The sequence below is a fragment of the Bombina bombina genome, chromosome 3 (genome assembly GCF_027579735.1).
Source record: "Bombina bombina isolate aBomBom1 chromosome 3, aBomBom1.pri, whole genome shotgun sequence".
Classification (NCBI taxonomy): Eukaryota; Metazoa; Chordata; class Amphibia; order Anura; family Bombinatoridae; genus Bombina; species Bombina bombina.
Window position 1 is genome coordinate 650,541,137 of NC_069501.1, and position 22,499 is coordinate 650,563,635.

At 42.6% G+C, this 22,499-nt stretch overlaps 1 protein-coding gene across 1 annotated transcript in view; it reads left to right on the forward strand.

The window, feature by feature from the left end:
* The window catches only part of VPS53 (VPS53 subunit of GARP complex), an 833,787-nt gene that overhangs the window by 63,826 nt on the left and 747,462 nt on the right, over nt 1–22,499 (forward strand). Inside the window, exon 4 of the mRNA XM_053707376.1 lies at nt 7,672–7,738. Within this exon, the coding sequence (XP_053563351.1) occupies nt 7,672–7,738 (67 nt within the window). The remainder of the gene's footprint in view (nt 1–7,671; nt 7,739–22,499) is intronic.

Consider the following 22,499-nt stretch of genomic DNA (forward strand, 5'->3'; position numbering starts at 1 on the left):
TGTACTACTAGATCAGTGAGGGAGGCGGTCATGCGTTTTAAGGTCCTATGGGGGGCACTGGAGACACCGTTTGACGTGTCAAGAATAGGGTTAAGGGATGTGTTGAGGGCTCCCCCCCAGGTACAATATCCCCTTTTGTACTTATAGTATCTTACGGGCAACCTCCTGAAGGAAGTGGTGCTGCGCTTGGTTGGGGTAGTAAATGTTGGCTAGCGTGATCGGTTTACCAAATAGGCTTCCTGTGAGTATTAGGTATCTGCCGTCTGAGTCTTTGTATGTTTGGTCTAATTGGAACGGCATTTTAGCACTAAAAATTATTCCCACTCCGTTTTTTTGTAGAGCCAGATGCAAAGTACGCTGTGGGGTACCGGGGATTGAACCACCTCGGCTCGAGGGTTTGTGAAAAATGTGTCTCCTGTAGATAGATTATATCCCCTCCCATTCTACTCAAATCTCTGAGAACCATGGAATGCTTACCAGGGCTGTTAAGCCCTTTGGCATTAACTGTTAAATAAGCTCCACTGACAGGATCTTCTCCTGCCTCCGGGGCTGGTCCATCATGTATTAGGGTGCAGGGGTGGATGATGCAAAGGAGGGGGAGGTGTGTTGTGAGAAGAAGGTTAGAGGTAGAGAGATGGGTCAGGGGGTAAGAGAAAAAAAGTATGGAAAAGTTATAGTGTAATGAACAGCAAATTTAAATAGTTGTCTCTAACAATAACTACAAGACAAAGAGCAATCTGTAACAGCTACTTCAACAAGTCGGGTGTAGTTTTCCCTGTGTTTTCACATTTAATATAAACTTTAAACATTTTCAAATAAATCAGAATGTTCTAAGGTTATAGTCATCTGGTCAGTTCCACTATCGGCTCTAAGAAAGTAGCTAAAGTGTGGCTGATCCTGCTGTCCTAAGGTGTGGGTGTGTGTCATCAACTGGGGGCCGAATGTCATAGGTGTTCTTTGCTCGAAATGAGGCACGTGGGGGAGTCCATGTTGCATATTAGTTGCAAATCTCCTCCAACCCAGAGGTGATATTATATGTGGATAAGACCATTATGTATGACATCAGTCTCGCTCCAGCCCATATGGGGCCTTTGCATGCAAGTGTCAGTACGGAGAAGGGAAGCTCCATGCGGTTACTCAGTACAACCAACATCATGCGCACCCAAGTTAAACAGCGATAAGGCCTATGGGGGGGTAGTTATCAATGTGTCAACTTTCCTGCCTTCGCCGGTTCAATACGCTCGCCTACCTTCGCCGCCGCGGACCTGAAAAAATTCGCCTAAGTTATCAATAAATCTGTCAAAAAGCCGCGCACCAAGTACGGGGCGATGAGCAGCGGACTGTGATAGTTATCACTCATCCGATCTCGCTGCTGTTCGGCTTTTTGACAGCTTTATTGCTAGCCTGTCACTAAGCACCCACACTAAACTACACTGTTCTACACCCTATACAGGAGCCCCCCGCAACTCAATAAAGTTACTAACCCCTAAACCGCCGCTCCTAGACCCCGCCGCAACTCTTATAAATGTATTAACCCCTAAACCGCCGCTCCCGGAGCCCACCGCCACCTACATTATACCTAGTAACCCCTATCCTGCACCCCCTATACCGCCGCCCTCTATAATAAAGTTATTAACCCCTATCCTGCTGATCCCGCACCTCGCCGCAACTAAATAAATAGTTTAACCCCTAATCTGCCCCCCCTACACCGTCGCCACCTATAATACATTTATTAACCCCTATCCTGCCCCCCCTACACCGCCGCCACTGAAATAAATGTATAAACCCCTAAACCTAACACCCCCCTAACTTAAATATTAATTAAATAAATCTAAATAATATTTCTATTATTAACTAAATTAATCCTATTTAAAACTAAATACTTACCTTTAAAATAAAGCCTAATATAGCTACAATATAAATAATAATTATATTGTAGCTATCTTAGGATTTATTTTACAGGTAAATTTCAATTTATTTTAACTAGGTACAATAGCTATTAAATAGTTATTAACTATTTAATAGCTTACCTAGCTAAAATAAAGAGAAATTTACCTGTAAAATAAAAAATAACCTAAGTTACAATTACACCTAACACTACACTATACTTTAATAAATTATTCCTATTTAAAACTAAATACTTACCTGTAAAATAAACCCTAAGATAGCTACAATGTAATTAATAATTACATTGTAGCTATTGTAGGATTTATATTTATTTTACAGGTAACTTTGTATTTATTTTAGCTAGTTAGAATAGTTATTAAATAGTTATTAACCATTTAATAACTACCTAGCTAAAAGAAATACAAAATTACCTGTAAAATAAATCCTAACCTAAGTTACAATTAAACCTAACACTACACTATCATTAAATTAATTAAATAAATTAACTACAATTAAATACAATTACATAAACTAAGTTACAAAAAATAAAAAAAATAAGTTACAAACATTTCAAAAATATTACAACAATTTTAAGCTAATTACACCTAATCTAAGCCCCCTAATAAAATAACAAAGCCCTCCAAAATAAAAAAATTCCCTACCCTATTCTACATTAAAAAAGTTCAAAGCTCTTTTACCTTACCAGCCCTTAAAAGGGCCTTTTGTGGGGCATGCCCCAAAGAAAACTGCTCTTTTGCCTGTAAAAGAAAAATACAACCCCCCCAACATTAAAACCCACCACCCACATACCCCTAATCTAACCCAAACCCCCCTTAAAATTAAGGTAGGAAAAATCTGATTGGCTGATCGGAACAGCCAATAGAATGAATCAGCCAATCAGATTGAGATCGCATTCTATTGGCTGTTCCGATCAGCCAATCAGATTGAGATCGCAATCAGCCAATCAGATTTTTCCTACCTTAATTCCGAATGGCTGATAGGATTCTATCAGCCAATCGGAATTGAAGGGACGCCATCTTGGATGACGTCCCTTAAAGGAGCCTTCATTCGTCGTTAGTCTGTCGGGGAAGAAGGATGTTCCGCGTCGGCGGGATGAAGATGGATCCTGAAGCAAGATGATTGAAGACCCCGCTTGGAAGATGACATCGCCCGGATGGAAGATGATCTTCAGCGCCGCTTGGAAGATGACATCGCCCGGATGGAAGATGATCTTCAGCGCCGCTTGGAAGATGACATCGCCCGGATGGAAGATGATCTTCAGCGCCGCTTGGAAGATGACATCGCCCGGATGGAAGATGATCTTCAGCGCCGCTTGGAAGATGACATCGCCCGGATGGAAGATGATCTTCAGCGCCACTTGGAGGATCACTTCATCGGATGGAAGACTTCTTCAGCGCCCCTTGGAGGATCACTTCTGCCGCTCCGGATCTCCTCTTCAGTTCCATCGGTGGCTCGGCTGAGTGAAGACGACTCAAGGTAGGATGATCTTCAGGGGATTAGTGTTAGGTTATTTTAAGGGGGGTTTGGGTTAGATTAGGGGTATGTGGGTGGTGGGTTTTAATGTTGGGGGGGGGGATTTCTTTTACAGGCAAAAGAGCAGTTTTCTTTGGGGCATGCCCCTCAAAAGGCCCTTTTAAGGGCTGGTAAGGTAAAAGAGCTTTGAACTTTTTTAATGTAGAATAGGGTAGGGGATTTTTTTTATTTTGGGGGGCTTTGTTATTTTATTAGGGGGCTTAGATTAGGTGTAATTAGCTTAAAATTGTTGTAATATTTTTGAAATGTTTGTAACTTATTTTTATTTTTTGTACTTTAGTTAGTTTATGTAATTGTATTTAATTGTAGTTAATTTATTTAATTAATTTAATGATAGTGTAGTGTTAGGTTTAATTGTGTCTTAGGTTAGGATTTATTTTACAGGTAATTTTGTATTTCTTTTAGCTAGGTAGTTATTAAATAGTTAATAAATATTTAATAACTATTCTAACTAGCTAAAATAAATATAAAGTTACCTGTAAAATAAATATAAATCCTAAAATAGCTACACTGTAATTATTAATTACATTGTAGCTATCTTAGGGTTTATTTTACAGGTAAGTATTTAGTTTTAAATAGGAATAATTTATTAAAATATAGTGTAGTGTTAGGTGTAATTGTAACTTAGGTTAGTTTTTATTTTACAGGTAAATTTCTCTTTATTTTAGCTAGGTAAGCTATTAAATAGTTAATAACTATTTAATAGCTATTGTACCTAGTTAAAATAAATTGAAATTTACCTGTAAAATAAAAATAAATCCTAAGATAGCTACAATATAATTATTATTTATATTGTAGCTATATTAGGCTTTATTTTAAAGGCAAGTATTTAGTTTTAAATAGGATTCATTTAGTTAATAATAGAGATTATTTAGATTTATTTAATATTTAAGTTACGGGGGTGTTAGGGTTAGTGTTAGACTTAGGTTTAGGGGTTAATAATTTTATTACAGTGGCGGTGTAGGGGGGCAGGATAGGGGTTAATAAATGTATTATAGGTGGCGACGGTGTGGGGGGGCAGATTAGGGGTTAATAACTTTATTATAGAGGGCGGCGGTATCGGGGGGGCAGGATAGGGGTTACTAGGTATAATGTAGGTTGCGGCTGTGGGCTCCGGGAGCGGCGGTTTAGGGGTTAATATGTATAGAGTAGCTTGCGGTGGGCTCCGGGAGCGGCGGTTTAGGGGTTAATATGTATAGAGTAGCTTGCGGTGGGCTCCGGGAGCGGCGGTTTAGGGGTTAATATGTATAGAGTAGCTTGCGGTGGCCTCCGGGAGCGGCGGTTTAGGGGGTAATATATTTATTTAGTTGCGGCGGTGTAGAGGGGGCAGATTAGGGGTGTTTAGACTCGGGGTACATGTTAGGGTGTTAGGTGCAGACATTTCCCATAGGAATCAATGGGATGTCTGGCAGCAGCGAACTTGTACTTTCGCTTTTGAAAACCAGGTACGCTGGGCCGGAAAAGTGCTGAGCGTACCTGCTAGTCATTTGATAACTAGCAAAAGTAGTCAGATTGTGCCGCTTTTGTGTACGGAACATCTGGAGTGACGTAAGAATCGATCTGCGTCGGACTGAGTCCGGCGGATTGAAGTTTACGTCACAAAATTCTACTTTTGCCGGTCTCTAGCCTTTGATAACTAAGGCGAATCAGCCTCGCCACAAATACGCTGCAGAATTCCAGCGTATTTGAGGTTGACGGCTTGATAACTACCCCCCTATGTCTTTAATTCCCCCCCCCCTGCACATCATGGGTTTCTTTGTGTGGAATGTGCTTACTCTCTAATATAGGACCTTTTTTGTATGCCTGATGTGTGGTCTCTCAACACTACCTTTTGTGGCGATAATTTATTATTTTGACGCTTGGGCCTGACACTAACCTCTACCATGGCTGCTTATCTCTTGGTCTCTACGCCACTTTTGTGTCTTGCTTTCTAGGTGACCCCCCACACATGCCCTACATGCAAACCTTGTTGATATTGCCCACTGAACCTCATCTGTCTCATCTCATCTTTTTTTTTTTTTAAGAAATAACGGAAAAAAAAGAAAAGTTAAACATTTGGAACATTAAATACCATCCGATTATATATTTCAAACTTCTACTTATCTGCTAAAGTCCTTAGGGTCCTTTTAGAGACTAAACGGGCAATGCCCCTTAGGGCTACAAAGTTGTGTCCTCAAGCCCGATCAGTTTCCATGATCAGGTTAAACAATTAAGAGATCAGTCTTTTCAACCTGGGAGATGTCTGATCCTGTCAGGGTCTCCAGCTTGTGGGTCTTTTGGTGCTACTGCCTCCTGTTGAGGCGGCCTTATCTCCAGGCCAAGGGCTTGATTGAAAGCAGGTAAGTCGTCCAAAGATCTGAAAACATGAGAAATGTTGTTCCTGTTGGCTATCAAGCAATTGGGGAATCCCCCACCTGTATGTGATCCTTTTATCTTTTAGAGCCATTGTGACTAACCTCAGGTCCCTCCTCTTTTGTATTGTAGTCCGGCAGAGGTCAGAATATACCTGTATTTCAGTGCAACTGAACTCCAACGGGTGTTTTTGTTCTAGCGAGTTTCAACACCATCTCTTTGTCTCTGAAGGACAGGAACTTAAGTATAATGTCTCTGGGAGGGGTCCTGCTGGGAGGTTTGGGCCGAAGAGCTCTATGGGAACCTCAGGGGCATTATTTTTAAGATATTTAATGAAGTCCTGTATGTAGCCCAGCAGGGCAGGAGGATCCACGGCTTCCGGAACACCACATAGCCTTAAGTTGTTCCTCCTGATCCTGTTCTCCAGGTCCTCAATGCGATCCATTAATGTGTGGACTGTACTCTTGGGCCTGGGAATAACTGATCTGGAGTTGTAGTTCTGAGCAAATAGTTTCTTGCCTTTGTTCAATATGGGTAACTCGCTGCTCTACTGCCGATATGTCCCTTTTTAGCTCCCCAAACATAGATTTAAATTCGTACCTGGCCTCTCTAATGTCTTCCTTGGAGAAAAGATGTTTAATGTCCTCTCTAGTAAGAAAATTCTGGGCCTGCATGTGAGGGTCAGGGCCATGGATCTGGGCCACAACGGCATGTGTGTTCTGTGCATTTAGCTCTTGTCCTGCTCTTCCCTGTTGTGATGTGGGGTCAGCGGGAATCAAGTAGTTCTCCATCGCTGTGGTGTGGGTACTTTTTGATGGTTTGACATTTCTTTTGCTGGACATTATTTGTGCTTGTGTTTTCCCCTGCATTCCAGTAAGCCCCCCTAGGCCCCTAGTGATTGTCAGTGGCTATCTGTGGTCGTACTGTGGCCCTTATTAATCTGCTTTCAGAGTGGGGATTTCCCGTGGGTATATTACAGTAGGAGGAGGACCATAACCGTGATCAGGTATATGTATTTGGGCCTCCCTAATGATAAGCTGATCTCTCATCCGGTCATAAAGGTCTAGGTGTAGACTGAAACGTTATGGGTTAAGGCCCTGCTGTTTTTCCAAGGATTGGAATAAAGCCTTTTCTTTTATATATATATATATATATATATATAGGCACACACTAATGGAGCAACTACCCGGTGCACTGCAAGCAGGAGCAAATTAAATAATAGAAATAAATTGGAAAGTTGTTTAAAATTGTATTCTCTATCTGAATCATGAAATAATTTTTTTGGGTTTCATGTCCCTTTAATTCCCTCTTTCACATGAGGGGTCTCATACTCAAATTAAAGCAGAGGGCAGATAGAGACTTCTTGTATAGCCTCCTCCATCACTGTTAAAAATGTCTTGCTTTCTAGTGAGGCAGGTGATAGCATTTTTATTGGTCACTCTAGCACAAAGGGAGAGTAGGGGTGGAATAGGGGGCTTCATTATAGTTTAAATGCTGCTTTAAGTTCTTGTCATTTTTCTTGTAATCACTGCTAGCTTTTAAATTAGTGGTTTTGTGGACCTTTAAGGGCCAATAGGTGGGATGTGAAAGGTCTGTCTCCAGTAGCTTAATTTTCTCTGCTGCTGTTTGATGTTCATGGTGCTGTCAGCGGGATTACCCCTAGAGTTGTTGAAGCACAAGAAGCAGTGCGGGGGTGTGCTTAGAAGTAGAGTAGAAGCGGGGGCCCTGTGATGTAGATGACAATACTTCACTGTCCTTCATTATGCTCTCAACGTGATTACATTAATGAAGTCCCAGTAGATTATGTTATGATTGTTTTATGTGAAGTATATATACTTATGGTTTTAGAAAACATTAATGTATTCTTTCTGTTTTTAGGCATTTGGATGAAAGCATTAGGACTGTGGTGAGAGGTCAGACAAATGTTGGACAGGATGGGAGACAGGTAGGTAGAAATTTAAAAAAAACACATATTTGGTTTAATGCATATCTTGGTTCACTCATCAGCAAAGACTTGCAAGTTGGTATATAAGACTTCTCCCTTTTTCACCCACTGAAAGAAGGACAGAGACTTTTACCCTGAGACTAACCCATAACCCAGTTAGTCATTGGTTGCTCTATTTAGTTATTCAGTGATTGGTGGGGTATTTCTGTAGTCTTATAGTATATGTTTTGGATTTTGAGAATTAAAGGGACAGGCTTCTCCAATTTTTTTATTGTTTTTAAAAGATAGATAATCCCTTTTTATTACCCATTCCCTAGTTTTTCACAGAAAACATGGTTACATGAATACACCTTTTCTCCAACATAGGTGTGTCCGGTCCACGGCGTCATCCTTACTTGTGGGATATTCTCTTCCCCAACAGGAAATGGCAAAGAGCCCAGCAAAGCTGGTCACATGATCCCTCCTAGGCTCCGCCTACCCCAGTCATTCTCTTTGCCGTTGTACAGGCAACATCTCCACGGAGATGGCTTAGAGTTTTTTAGTGTTTAACTGTAGTTTTTATTATTCAATCAAGAGTTTGTTATTTTAAAATAGTGCTGGTATGTACTATTTACTCAGAAACAGAAAAGAGATGAAGATTTCTGTTTGTATGAGGAAAATGATTTTAGCAACCGTCACTAAAATCCATGGCTGTTCCACACAGGACTGTTGAGAGCAATTAACTTCAGTTGGGGGAACAGTGTGCAGACTTTTGCTGCTTGAGGTATGACACATTCTAACAAGACGATGTAATGCTGGAAGCTGTCATTTTCCCTATGGGATCCGGTAAGCCATGTTTATTACGATCGTAAATAAGGGCTTCAAAAAGGGCTTATTAAGACTGTGGACTTTTTCTGGGCTAAATCGATTCATTATTAACACATATTTAGCCTTGAGGAATCATTTTATCTGGGTATTTTGATATAATAATATCGGCAGGCACTGTTTTAGACACCTTATTCTTTAGGGGCTTTCCCAAAGCATAGGCAGAGCCTCATTTTCGCGCCGGTGTTGCGCACTTGTTTTTGAGAGGCATGGCATGCAGTCGCATGTGAGAGGAGCTCTGATACTTAGAAAAGACTTTCTGAAGGCGTCATTTGGTATCGTATTCCCCTTGGGGCTTGGTTGGGTCTCAGCAAAGCAGATACCAGGGACTGTAAAGGGGTTAAAGTTCAAAACGGCTCCGGTTCCGTTATTTTAAGGGTTAAAGCTTCCAAATTTGGTGTGCAATACTTTTAAGGCTTTAAGAAAAATTTAAAGTGACAGTAACGGTTTTATTTTAAAACGTTTTTTGTACTTTGTTATCAAGTTTATGCCTGTTTAACATGTCTGAACTACCAGATAGACTGTGTTCTGAATGTGGGGAAGCCAGAATTCCTATTCATTTAAATAAATGTGATTTATGTGATAATGACAATGATGCCCAAGATGATTCCTCAAGTGAGGGGGAGTAAGCATGGTACTGCATCATTCCCTCCTTCGTCTACACGAGTCTTGCCCACTCAGGAGGCCCCTAGTACATCTAGCGCGCCAATACTCCTTACTATGCAACAATTAACGGCTGTAATGGATAATTCTGTCAAAAACATTTTAGCCAAAATGAACCCTTATCAGCGTAAGCGCGACTGCTCTGTTTTAGATACTGAAGAGCATGACGACGCTGATAACAATATTTCTGAAGGGCCCCCAACCCAGTCTGATGGGGCCAGGGAGGTTTTGTCTGAGGGAGAAATTACTGATTCAGGGAACATTTCTCAACAAGCTGAACCTGATGTGATTGCATTTAAATTTAAGTTGGAACATCTCCGCATTCTGCTTAAGGAGGTATTATCCACTCTGGATGATTGTGACAAGTTGGTCATCCCAGAGAAACTATGTAAAATGGACAAGTTCCTAGAGGTGCCGGGGCTCCCAGAAGCTTTTCCTATACCCAAGCGGGTGGCGGACATTGTTAATAAAGAATGGGAAAGGCCCGGTATTCCTTTCGTCCCTCCCCCCATATTTAAAAAATTGTTTCCTATGGTCGACCCCAGAAAGGACTTATGGCAGACAGTCCCCAAGGTCGAGGGAGCGGTTTCCACTTTAAACAAACGCACCACTATACCCATAGAGGATAGTTGTGCTTTCAAAGATCCTATGGATAAAAAATTAGAAGGTTTGCTTAAAAAGATGTTTGTTCAGCAGGGTTACCTTCTACAACCAATTTCATGCATTGTCCCTGTCGCTACAGCCGCATGTTTCTGGTTCGATGAGCTGATAAAGGCGGTCGATAGTGATTCTCCTCCTTATGAGGAGATTATGGACAGAATCAATGCTCTCAAATTGGCTAATTCTTTCACCCTAGACGCCACTTTGCAATTGGCTAGGTTAGCGGCTAAGAATTCTGGGTTTGCTATTGTGGCGCGCAGAGCGCTTTGGTTGAAATCTTGGTCGGCTGATGCGTCTTCCAAGAACAAGCTACTTAACATTCCTTTCAAGGGGAAAACGCTGTTTGGCCCTGACTTGAAAGAGATTATCTCTGATATCACTGGGGGTAAGGGCCACGCCCTTCCTCAGGATCGGCCTTTCAAGGCAAAAAATAAACCTAATTTTCGTCCCTTTCGTAGAAACGGACCAGCCCAAAGTGCTACGTCCTCTAAGCAAGAGGGTAATACTTCTCAAGCCAAGCCAGCTTGGAGACCAATGCAAGGCTGGAACAAGGGTAAGCAGGCCAAGAAACCTGCCACTGCTACCAAGACAGCATGAAATGTTGGCCCCCGATCCGGGACCGGATCTGGTGGGGGGCAGACTCTCTCTCTTCGCTCAGGCTTGGGCAAGAGATGTTCTGGATCCTTGGGCGCTAGAAATAGTCTCCCAAGGTTATCTTCTGGAATTCAAGGGACTTCCCCAAGGGGGAGGTTCCACAGGTCTCAGTTGTCTTCAGACCATATAAAAAGACAGGCATTCTTACATTGTGTAGAAGACCTGTTAAAAATGGGAGTGATTCATCCTGTTCCATTAAGAGAACAAGGGATAGGGTTCTACTCCAATCTGTTCATAGTTCCCAAAAAAGAGGGAACGTTCAGACCAATCTTAGATCTCAAGATCTTAAACAAGTTTCTCAAGGTTCCATCGTTCAAGATGGAAACCATTCGAACTATTCTTCCTTCCATCCAGGAAGGTCAATTCATGACCACGGTGGATTTAAAGGATGCGTATCTACATATTCCTATCCACAAGGAACATCATCGGTTCCTGAGGTTCGCATTCCTGGACAAACATTACCAGTTCGTGGCGCTTCCTTTCGGATTAGCCACTGCTCCAAGGATTTTCACAAAGGTACTAGGGTCCCTTCTAGCTGTGCTAAGACCAAGGGGCATTGCTGTAGTACCTTACTTGGACGACATTCTAATTCAAGCGTCGTCCCTTCCTCAAGCACAGGCTCACACGGACATTGTCCTGGCCTTTCTCAGATCTCACGGATGGAAAGTGAACGTGGAAAAGAGTTCTCTATCTCCGTCAACAAGGGTTCCCTTCTTGGGAACAATAATAGACTCCTTAGAAATGAGGATTTTTCTGACAGAGGCCAGAAAAACAAAGCTTCTAGACTCTTGTCGGATACTTCATTCCGTTCCTCTTCCTTCCATAGCTCAGTGCATGGAAGTGATCGGGTTGATGGTAGCGGCAATGGACATAGTTCCTTTTGCGCGCATTCATCTAAGACCATTACAACTGTGCATGCTCAGTCAGTGGAATGGGGACTATACAGACTTGTCTCCGAAGATACAAGTAAATCAGAGGACCAGAGACTCACTCCGTTGGTGGCTGTCCCTGGACAACCTGTCACGAGGGATGACATTCCGCAGACCAGAGTGGGTCATTGTCACGACCGACGCCAGTCTGATGGGCTGGGGCGCGGTCTGGGGATCCCTGAAAGCTCAGGGTCTTTGGTCTCGGGAAGAATCTCTGTTACCGATAAATATTCTGGAACTGAGAGCGATATTCAATGCTCTCAAGGCTTGGCCTCAGCTAGCGAGGGCCAAGTTCATACGGTTTCAATCAGACAACATGACAACTGTTGCGTACATCAACCATCAGGGGGGAACAAGGAGTTCCCTGGCGATGGAAGAAGTGACCAAAATCATTCTATGGGCGGAGTCTCACTCCTGCCACCTGTCTGCTATCCACATCCCAGGAGTGGAAAATTGGGAAGCGGATTTTCTGAGTCGTCAGACATTGCATCCGGGGGAGTGGGAACTCCATCCGGAAATCTTTGCCCAAGTCACTCAGCTGTGGGGCATTCCAGACATGGATCTGATGGCCTCTCGTCAGAACTTCAAAGTTCCTTGCTACGGGTCCAGATCCAGGGATCCCAAGGCGGCTCTAGTGGATGCACTAGTAGCACCTTGGACCTTCAAACTAGCTTATGTGTTCCCGCCGTTTCCTCTCATCCCCAGGCTGGTAGCCAGGATCAATCAGGAGAGGGCGTCGGTGATCTTGATAGCTCCTGCGTGGCCACGCAGGACTTGGTATGCAGATCTGGTGAATATGTCATCGGCTCCACCTTGGAAGCTACCTTTGAGACGAGACCTTCTTGTTCAGGGTCCGTTCGAACATCCGAATCTGGTTTCACTCCAGCTGACTGCTTGGAGATTGAACGCTTGATCTTATCGAAGCGAGGGTTCTCAGATTCTGTTATCGATACTCTTGTTCAGGCCAGAAAGCCTGTAACTAGAAAGATTTACCACAAAATTTGGAAAAAATATATCTGTTGGTGTGAATCTAAAGGATTCCCTTGGGACAAGGTTAAGATTCCTAGGATTCTATCCTTCCTTCAAGAAGGATTGGACAAAGGACTATCTGCAAGTTCCCTGAAGGGGCAGATTTCTGCCTTGTCTGTGTTACTTCACAAAAAGCTGGCCGCTGTGCCAGATGTTCAAGCCTTTGTTCAGGCTCTGGTTAGAATTAAGCCTGTTTACAAACCTTTGACTCCTCCTTGGAGTCTCAATTTAGTTCTTTCAGTTCTTCAGGGGGTTCCGTTTGAACCCTTGCATTCCGTTGATATTAAGATATTATCTTGGAAAGTTTTGTTTTTAGTTGCAATTTCTTCTGCTAGAAGAGTTTCAGAATTATCTGCTCTGCAGTGTTCTCCTCCTTATCTGGTGTTCCATGCAGATAAGGTGGTTTTACGTACTAAACCTGGTTTTCTTCCAAAAGTTGTTTCTAATAAAAACATTAACCAGGAGATTATCGTACCTTCTCTGTGTCCGAAACCAGTTTCAAAGAAGGAACGTTTGTTGCACAATTTGGATGTTGTTCGCGCTCTAAAATTCTATTTAGATGCTACAAAGGATTTTAGACAAACATCTTCCTTGTTTGTTGTTTATTCCGGTAAAAGGAGAGGGCAAAAAGCAACTTCTACCTCTCTCTCTTTTTGGATTAAAAGCATCATCAGATTGGCTTATGAGACTGCCGGACGGCAGCCTCCCGAAAGAATCACAGCTCATTCCACTAGGGCTGTGGCTTCCACATGGGCCTTCAAGAACGAGGCTTCTGTTGATCAGATATGTAGGGCAGCGACTTGGTCTTCACTGCACACTTTTACCAAATTTTACAAGTTTGATACTTTTGCTTCTTCTGAGGCTATTTTTGGGAGAAATGTTTTGCAAGCCGTGGTGCCTTCCATTTAGGTGACCTGATTTGCTCCCTCCCTTCATCCGTGTCCTAAAGCTTTGGTATTGGTTCCCACAAGTAAGGATGACGCCGTGGACCGGACACACCTATGTTGGAGAAAACAGAATTTATGTTTACCTGATAAATTACTTTCTCCAACGGTGTGTCCGGTCCACGGCCCGCCCTGGTTTTTTTAATCAGGTCTGATAATTTATTTTCTTTAACTACAGTCACCACGGTACCATATGGTTTCTCCTATGCAAATATTCCTCCTTAACGTCGGTCGAATGACTGGGGTAGGCGGAGCCTAGGAGGGATCATGTGACCAGCTTTGCTGGGCTCTTTGCCATTTCCTGTTGGGGAAGAGAATATCCCACAAGTAAGGATGACGCCGTGGACCGGACACACCGTTGGAGAAAGTAATTTATCAGGTAAACATAAATTCTGTTTTTACCTCTGTGATTACCTTGTTTCTAAGCATCTTCTGACTGCCCCCTGATCACATGACTTTATTGACTTGCATTTAAGCCAATTAGTGCTGTGTTAGAATCCACGGGCGTCAGCACAATGTTATCTTTATGACTCACACGAACTTGCTTCCCCTGATGTGAAAATCAAATACAAAAGCATTTGATCATGGGGCTGTCTTTAGGGACTTAGAAACAGACAGAACAGACAGCAATTTAGTGGTTTTAACCCTTTAAGTGCTAAGCACTTTCCCACCTGGGTGCTAAGATTTTGTTTTTTAATGGGTTTTTTTTTATTTTTTGAACAATTCCCCCCCCCCCCCCCCCCCCCCCAGATCCCCACGACTTACACTGTTGGAATTACACTGTTGCAAATACCTTTCCAATTGTGGGTTCTGGGGTCTGTAGCTTAGATGTCTGAGATGAAGGCTTCTAAGCAGCATGCTCCCTGCTCCTATACTTAAAGGGACATTATACACTCATTTTTTCTTTGCATAAATGTTTTGTAGATCTATTTATTTAGCCCATAAAGTTTTTTTTTTTTAAATAAATGTATAGTTTTGCTTATTTTTAAATAACATTGCTCTGATTTTCAGACTCCTAACCAAGCCCCATCAGCTACCTTCTCCAGCTTGCTCCTGTTTGTGTAAAGGGTCTTTTCATATGCAAAAGAAGGGGGAGGGGGGGGGAGTGTCTTATTTGCCACTTGCAGTGGGCTTTCCAGCTACCTTTTCAACAGAGCCAAACTGACAGCTTCAAAGTAAGTTTTTAAACAGTTTTATACTGGATTTTTATATCGGTATCTGTGCATCTTATTCTTTATAGTAGTGTCTATTACATGCAGTTATATGAAAATGAGTGTATACTGTCCCTTTAACATTAAGTATAAATAAAGTTGCGTGGTGACGTCATCACGTTATTGGGAGCCTCAAGGTGGGAGAGTGCTAGTGACGGCTCTGAGCCATCATTCGCACCAGAGTGGGAAACTGACGGCTCAGAGCCGCCATTAGCATTCAAGGGGTTAAAGGTTATAAAGTATATTAATATAACCATGTTTTTTTGTGCAAAGCTAGGGAATGGGTAGTAAAGACATTATCTATCTTTTTAAACAATAGCAATTTTTGTATTGACTGTTCCTTTAAGGGATTCATGAAGCCATTTGTTAATTTGTAATATATGTTCTTTAATTCTTCTAAGGATTTTTACTATTAGCGTTCATTATTTTTTCTTCATTAAAGGAACAAAATTAAAAATGCTCAAATGTGTTATACGGAAGCTATAGAAAAATACTAAATACTCTAACTATAAGATTAACTTAAGCAAATGTGGTTTAGCACGTAGTTAAGATCAACTCCAGAACAGCAATGTACTACTGGGACGTACCCGAATACATCTGGTAGCCAATGATAAGGCAAATGTGTGTAGCCACCAAACACCAGTTAGCTTCCAGTTGTGTATTGTTGCTCCTAAACTTACCTACGTATAATTTTCAACCAAAAATACTGAAAGAACAAAGTAAAAGTGTGCTCTAACTGACCCATGAAATGTATTTTTTGTCTTTCACGCCCATTAATATGTAAGGGTGATTTTGAAAAGGCTTGAGACATACATACATACATACATACATACATACATAAGAAATTTCAATGGACAAATAGAAAATGTATGTGTTTTTTTTTTTTTTTTTCTCCCTATCTTTAACATTGAGTGGAGTAGTAGCTTTTCTCCCTCAACCAGTAAGCTATAGTGATATTTCTCTTGCAAGGTGTATCCAGTCCACGGATTCATCCTTACTTGTGGGATATTCTCATTCCCTACAGGAAGTGGCAAAGAGAGCACACAGCAGAGCTGTCCATATAGCTCCCCCCTAGCTCCACCCCCCAGTCATTCTCTTTGCCCTCTAGCAGTAGGGCATCTCCACGGGAGGGTAAAGTGAATGTGGTGTTAGATTTGTAGTTTTATATCTTCAGTCAAAAGTTTGTTATTTTTAAATGGTACCGGTTTGTACTATTTACTCTCTGGCAGAAAAGTGATGAAGATTTCTGCTGAGAGGAAAACGATTTTAGCATGTTGTAACTAAAATCCACTGCTGTTCCCACACAGGACTGATGAGTACCAGAAAACTTCAGTTGGGGGCAACAGTTTGCAGGCTTAACTGCATTAAGGTATGTTTCAGTCATCTTTTTTTCTAGTCAAGACACGATAATGCTAGAAGACTGACAGGAATCCCCATGAGGGAAGGGTAAGCCATATTCTGAGACTTAGTATAGAATAAGGGCTTATTTAACAGGGCTCAATAGGCTGGTGGACACTGTGAAAGGGCAATTGATTATTTTATTCAGCAAATACTCATTGGTAGAAACTTTTAAACACAATTGAGGTGTTTATTAAGTTTTGTTTTATCCACATGGCATATATTTAGTCACCTAAGTGTGACTTTGAGGGCCTCACAACTCCGGAGTAGAGTGGGAAGGGCCCTAATTTTGCTCCTCTGTTGCGCAGTTCATTTCGCCAGACAGTTCATGCTGCTTCACGTGGAGGGTCCAGAGACTGCTTAAGGGACTCACAGAAGCTGTTTTTCCCCTAAACTAATCCATAAGGGAAGGTAGGGCCACAGCAGACTGCTGTGGCAAGGTGCTGTAGCTTTGAAACCGATTGTGGACTTTAGACTGCTCCGGTTTGGGCATTAAGGGGTTAATCAGGCTGAAACTTGGTGTGCAATCATATCGAAGCATTAGGCACATACTGTGAAAATTTCAGAAGATTTGGTGTATTTTTCACTGTTTTGTAAAATTGTGTGCGCTTTTTATTAAAGGCACAGTACCGTTTTTTTTCAAATTGTGTTTTTTATTTGATTAAAGTGTTTTCCAAGCCTGATTGCATATAATACTAATCTGTTTAACATGTCTGACACTAAGGAAAAGCCTTGCTCTAGGTGTTCAGTAGCCATGGTGGAACCCCCACTCAAAATGTGTCCCAAGTGCACTAATGTGTCTATACAATTTAAAGATCATATTGTGTCACTTAAAAATGTAGCCCAAGATGATTCTATGACGTAAGGTAATGAAGATAGTCCACCTTCCTCTCCCCAAGTGTCACCACCAGTTACGCCCGCGCAAGCAATACCTAGTACCTCTAGTGCATTGGCACCTATTACATTGCAACAACTAGCGACAGTTATGGATAATTCCCTTGCGGCCTTTCTATCCAAACTGCCAGTTTTTCCTACAAAGCGAGATAGCTCTGTTTTAAGAACAGAGTATGAGCAGTCGGAAGCTTTGGGAGGTTTATCTGACGTACCCTCACAACATTCTGATGTAGGGGCGAGGGATGTGATGTCTGAGGGAGAAATTTCTGACTCAGGAAAGGTTTCTCAATGGGCAGATTCAGATTCATTAGCTTTTAAATTTAAGTTGGAACACCTCTGCGTATTCCTTAGGGAGGTTCTATCCACTCTGGTTGATTGTGACCCTATGGTGGTTCCAGAGAAATTGTGTAAAATGGACAAATACCTAGAGGTCCCTGTATACACTGATGCGTTTCCGATCCCTAAAAGGGTTGCGGATATTGTTACCAGGGAGTGGGAAAGACCAGGTTTCCCTTTTTGTTCCCCCTCCTATTTTTAAGAAAATGTTCCCCATTACTGACCCCAGGCGGGACTCGTGGCAGACGGTCCCTAAGGTAGAGGGAGCAGTTTCTACGCTGGCTAAGCGCACAACCATTCCAATTGAAGACAGTTGTGCTTTTAAAGATCCTATGGATAAAAAATTAGAAGGTTTACTAAAGAAAATTTTGTTCAACAAGGGTTCCTTCTACAACCGATCGCCTGCATTATTCCTGTAACTACTGCAGCGGCTTTCTAGTTAGAGGCGCTGGAGGAGTCGCTCCAGAGAGAGACCTCATATGACGAAATTATGGATAGAATTAAAGCTTTAAAACTGGCTAATTCTTTTATCACAGATGCCGCTTTGCAATTAGCTACGTTAGCGGCAAAAAATTCAGGTTTCGCCATTATGGCGCGCAGAGCGCTTTGGCTCAAGTCATGGTCGGCCGATGTGTCGTCCAAATCAAAATGACTAAATATCCCTTTCAAGGGAAAGACCCTTTTCAGGCCCGAGTTAAAAGAGATTATTTCGGATATCACCGGGGGAAAGGGCCATGCTCTCCCACAAGATAGGCCTTTTAAGGCTAAAAATAAGGCTAATTTTCGTTCCTTTTGCAACTTCAGGAGCAGTCCTGCTTCAACCTCTGCAACCGCAAAGCAAGAGGGTAACGCTTCACAGCCCAAGGCAACCTGGAAGCCATTGCAGGGCTGGAACAAGGGTAAACAGGCCAAGAAGCCTGCAGTTGCTACTAAGACAGCATGAAGGGGTACCCCCCGATCCGGGACCGGATCTGGTAGGGGGCAGACTCTCTCTCTTCGCTCAGGCTTGGGCAAGGGATGTTTACGATCCCTGGGCATTAGAGATCCTTACTCAGGGATATCTTCTAGAATTCAAGGACTCCCCTCCAAGGGGAAGGTTGCACATTTCTCGTCTGTCTACAGACCAGACAAAGAAAGTAGCGTTCTTACGCTGTGTAGAAGATCTACTCAAGATGGGAGTGATATGTCCAGTTCCAATTAAAGAACAAGGACTGAGGTTTTACTCAAACCTGTTTGTGGTTCCCAAAAAGGAAGGAACTTTCAGGCCAATTCTGGATCTAAAACCTATGATCCAGGAAGGTCAATATATGACTACCGTGGATCTAGAGGATGCGTACCTTCATATTCCTATCCACAAAGATCATCATCAGTTCCTAAGGTTCGCCTTTCAGGACAAGCATTACCAGTTTGTGGCCCTTCCCTTCAGGTTGGCCACCACTCCCAGAATTTTCACAAAAGTGCTAGGGTCTCTTCTGGCGGTACTAAGACCGCGGGGCATTGCATTAGCACCTTATTTGGACGACATCTTAATACAGGCGTCGTCATTTCCCAGAGCCAAGGCTCATACGGAGATTGTTCTGGCCTTTCTAAGGTCTCACGGGTGGAAGGTGAACACTGAAAAAAGTTCTGTCCCCGCTCACAAGGGTTCCCTTCCTGGGAACATTAATAGACTCGGTAGAAATGAAAATATTTCTGACGGAGGTCAGAAAATTAAAGCTTTTAACTACTTGCCGAGTTCTTCATTCCATTCCTCGGCCATTTGTAGCTCAGTGCATGGAGGTAATCGGATTAATGGTAGCGGCAATGGACGTAGTCCCTTTTGCTCGAATACATCTAAGACCACTGCAACTGTGCATGCTCAAACAGTGGAATGGAGATTATGCAGATTTGTCTCCTCAGATACAACTGGACCAGAAAACCAGAGACTCTCTTCTCTGGTGGTTGTCTCAGGATCACCTGTCTCAGGGAATATGCTTCCGCAGACCGGAGTGGATCATTGTAGCGACCGATGCCAGTCTGTTAGGCTGGGGGGCGGTCTGGGACTCCCTGAAAGCTCAGGGCTTATGGTCTCGGGAAGAGTCTCTTCTCCCGATAAACATTTTGGAACTGAGAGCGATATTCAACTCGCTTCAGGCGTGGCCTCAACTAGTGGTGGCCAAATTCATCAGATTTCAGTCGGACAACATCACGACTGTGGCGTATATCAATCATCAGGGGGGAACAAAGAGTTCCCTAGCGATGAAGGAAGTCACAAAAATAATCAGGTGGGCGGAGGATCACTCCTGCAATCTATCTGCAATTCACATCCCAGGAGTAGACAACTGGGAGGCGGATTTTCTAAGTCGTCAGACTTTTCACCCGGGGGAGTGGGAACTCCACCCGGAGGTTTTTGCTCAGCTGACCCAGCTATGGGGCATTCCAGAATTGGATCTGATGGCGTTCCGTCAGAACTCCAAACTTCCTCTCTACGGATCCAGGTCCAGGGACCCCAAGGCGGCATTGATAGATGCTCTAGTAGCGCCTTGGTCCTTCAATCTGGCTTATGTCTTCCCACCGTTTCCCCTTCTCTCTCGTCTGGTAGCCAGAATCAAGCAGGAGAAGGCTTCAGTAATTCTGATAGCGCCTGCGTGGCCACGCAGGACTTGGTATGCAGACCTAGTGGACATGTCATCTGTCCCGCCATGGACACTGCCAATGAGGCAGATTCTTCTAATACAGGGTCCATTCAAGCATCCAAATCTAGTTTCTCTGCGGCTGACTGCTTGGAGATTGAACGCTTAATTCTATCTAAGCGGGGTTTCTCTGAATCGGTTATAGATACTCTGATTCAGGCTAGAAAGCCTGTCACCAGGAAAATTTACCATAAGATATGGCGGAAATATCTTTGTTGGTGTGAATCCAAGGGTTACTCGTGGAGTAAGATTAGGATTCCAAGGATATTGTCTTTTCTCCAAGAAGGATTGGAGAAAGGTTTGTCAGCTAGTTCCTTAAGGGGACAGATATCTGCTCTGTCTATTCTTTTACACAAGCGTCTGGCGGAGGTACCAGACGTTCAAGCGTTTGCTCAGGCTTTAGTCAGAATCAAGCCTGTCTATAAACCAGTTGCTTCGCCATGGAGTCTAAATTTAGTTCTTTCAGTTCTTCAAGGGGTTCCGTTTGAACCTTTGCATTCTATAGATATTAAGTTATTATCTTGGAAAGTTTTGTTTTTGGTAGCTATATCTTCTGCTCGAAGAGTTTCTGAATTGTCTGCTTTGCAGTGTAATTCACCCTATCTGGTGTTCCATGCAGATAAGGTAGTTTTACGTACCAAACCTGGTTTTCTTCCTAAGGTTGTTTCTAATAAGAATATTAACCAGGAAATCCTTGTTCCTTCCCTGTGTCCTAATCCAGCTTCTAAGAAGGAACGGCTATTACACAATCTTGATGTGGTTCGTGCTTTGAAATTCTATTTACAAGCAACTAAAGATTTCAGACAAACATCATCTTTGTTGTTTATTCTGGTAAGAGGAGAGGTCAGAAAGCGACTGCTACCTCTCTTTCCTTCTGGCTGAAAAGCATCATGCGACTGGCTTATGAGACTGCTGGGCAGCAGCCTCCTGAACGAATTACAGCTCATTCCACTAGAGCTGTGGCTTCCACATGGGCTTTCAAGAATGAGGCTTCTGTTGAACAGATTTGTAAGGCAGCGACTTGGTCTTCACTGCATACTTTTGCCAAATTTTACAAATTCAATTCTTTTGCTTCTTCGGAGGCTATTTTTGGGAGAAAGGTTTTGCAAGCAGTGGTGCCTTCCGTTTAGGTTACCTTTCTTGTTCCCTCCCTTCATCCGTGTCCTAAAGCTTTGGTATTGGTATCCCACAAGTAAGGATGAATCCGTGGACTGGATACACCTTGCAAGAGAAAACAGAATTTATGCTTACCTGATAAATTACTTTCTCTTGCGGTGTATCCAGTCCACGGCCCACCCTGGCAATTAAGTCAGGTTAAAAATGTTTTTGTTTAAACTACTGTCACCACTGCACCCTATGGTTTCTCCTTTTTCTCCTAACCGTCGGTCGAATGACTGGGGGGGCGGAGCCTGAGGGGGAGCTATATGGACAGCTCTGCTGTGTGCTCTCTTTGCCACTTCCTGTAGGGAATGAGAATATCCCACAAGTAAGGATGAATCCGTGGATTGGATACACCGCAAGAGAAAGTAATTTATCAGGTAAGCATAAATTCTGTTTTTTCCTTTATATAAATGTGTGTGCGTATGTATATACACTCACTGGCCACTTTATTAGGTACACCTTGCTAGTACTGGGTTGGACCCCCTTTTGCCTTCAGAACTCCCTTAATTCTTCGTGGCATAGATTCAAAAAGGTGTTGGAAACATTCCTCAGACATTTTGGTCCATATTGACATGATGGCATCACACAGTTGCTACAGATTTGTCGGCTGCACATCCATGATGCAAATCTCCTGTTCCACCACATCCCAAAGGTGCTCTTTTGGATTGAGATCTGAAGGCCATTGGAGTACAGTGAACTCATTGTCAATATCGAATTATCATATAGTTTTTATGGATCCATATTCTTGTATGTAACTTGTTTTTAACCGGATATGATGTACTAAATTGCACATAACTGTATTAAAATTGTGATATTTTATTTGGAAGACGTATGCTCTGTGTCATCTAATATCATTATATATAGACAATTTTTTCGATTTCTAATTATCCTGCACCTATATATGCCTTCATAGTACACATTAACATCCACCCCCCAATCCAAAGCGCCAGACGCTTGGAGTCTACGCTCTTAAACTCAATAATACTATAAGAAGGACGGACAAAATCACTGTGGTCCACTATTTCAGGGAACGTATTCAGACTCTAACTTTATTAATTACGTTATATATCACATATTTCCACCAAACCCCTGGCCTTGCCTCTTTTGGCGCTCCTATCTTACCACCTATATACACCAGAACTCATTGTCATGTTCAAGAAAGTTTGAGATGATTTGAGCTTTGTGACATGGAGCATTATCCTGGTGGAAGTAGCCATCAGAAGATGGGTACACTGTAGTCATAAAGTGATGGACATGGTCAGCAACAATACTCATGTAGGCCGTGGCATTTAAACGATGGGGCCCAAAGTGTGCCAAGAAAATATCCCCCACACCATTACGCCATC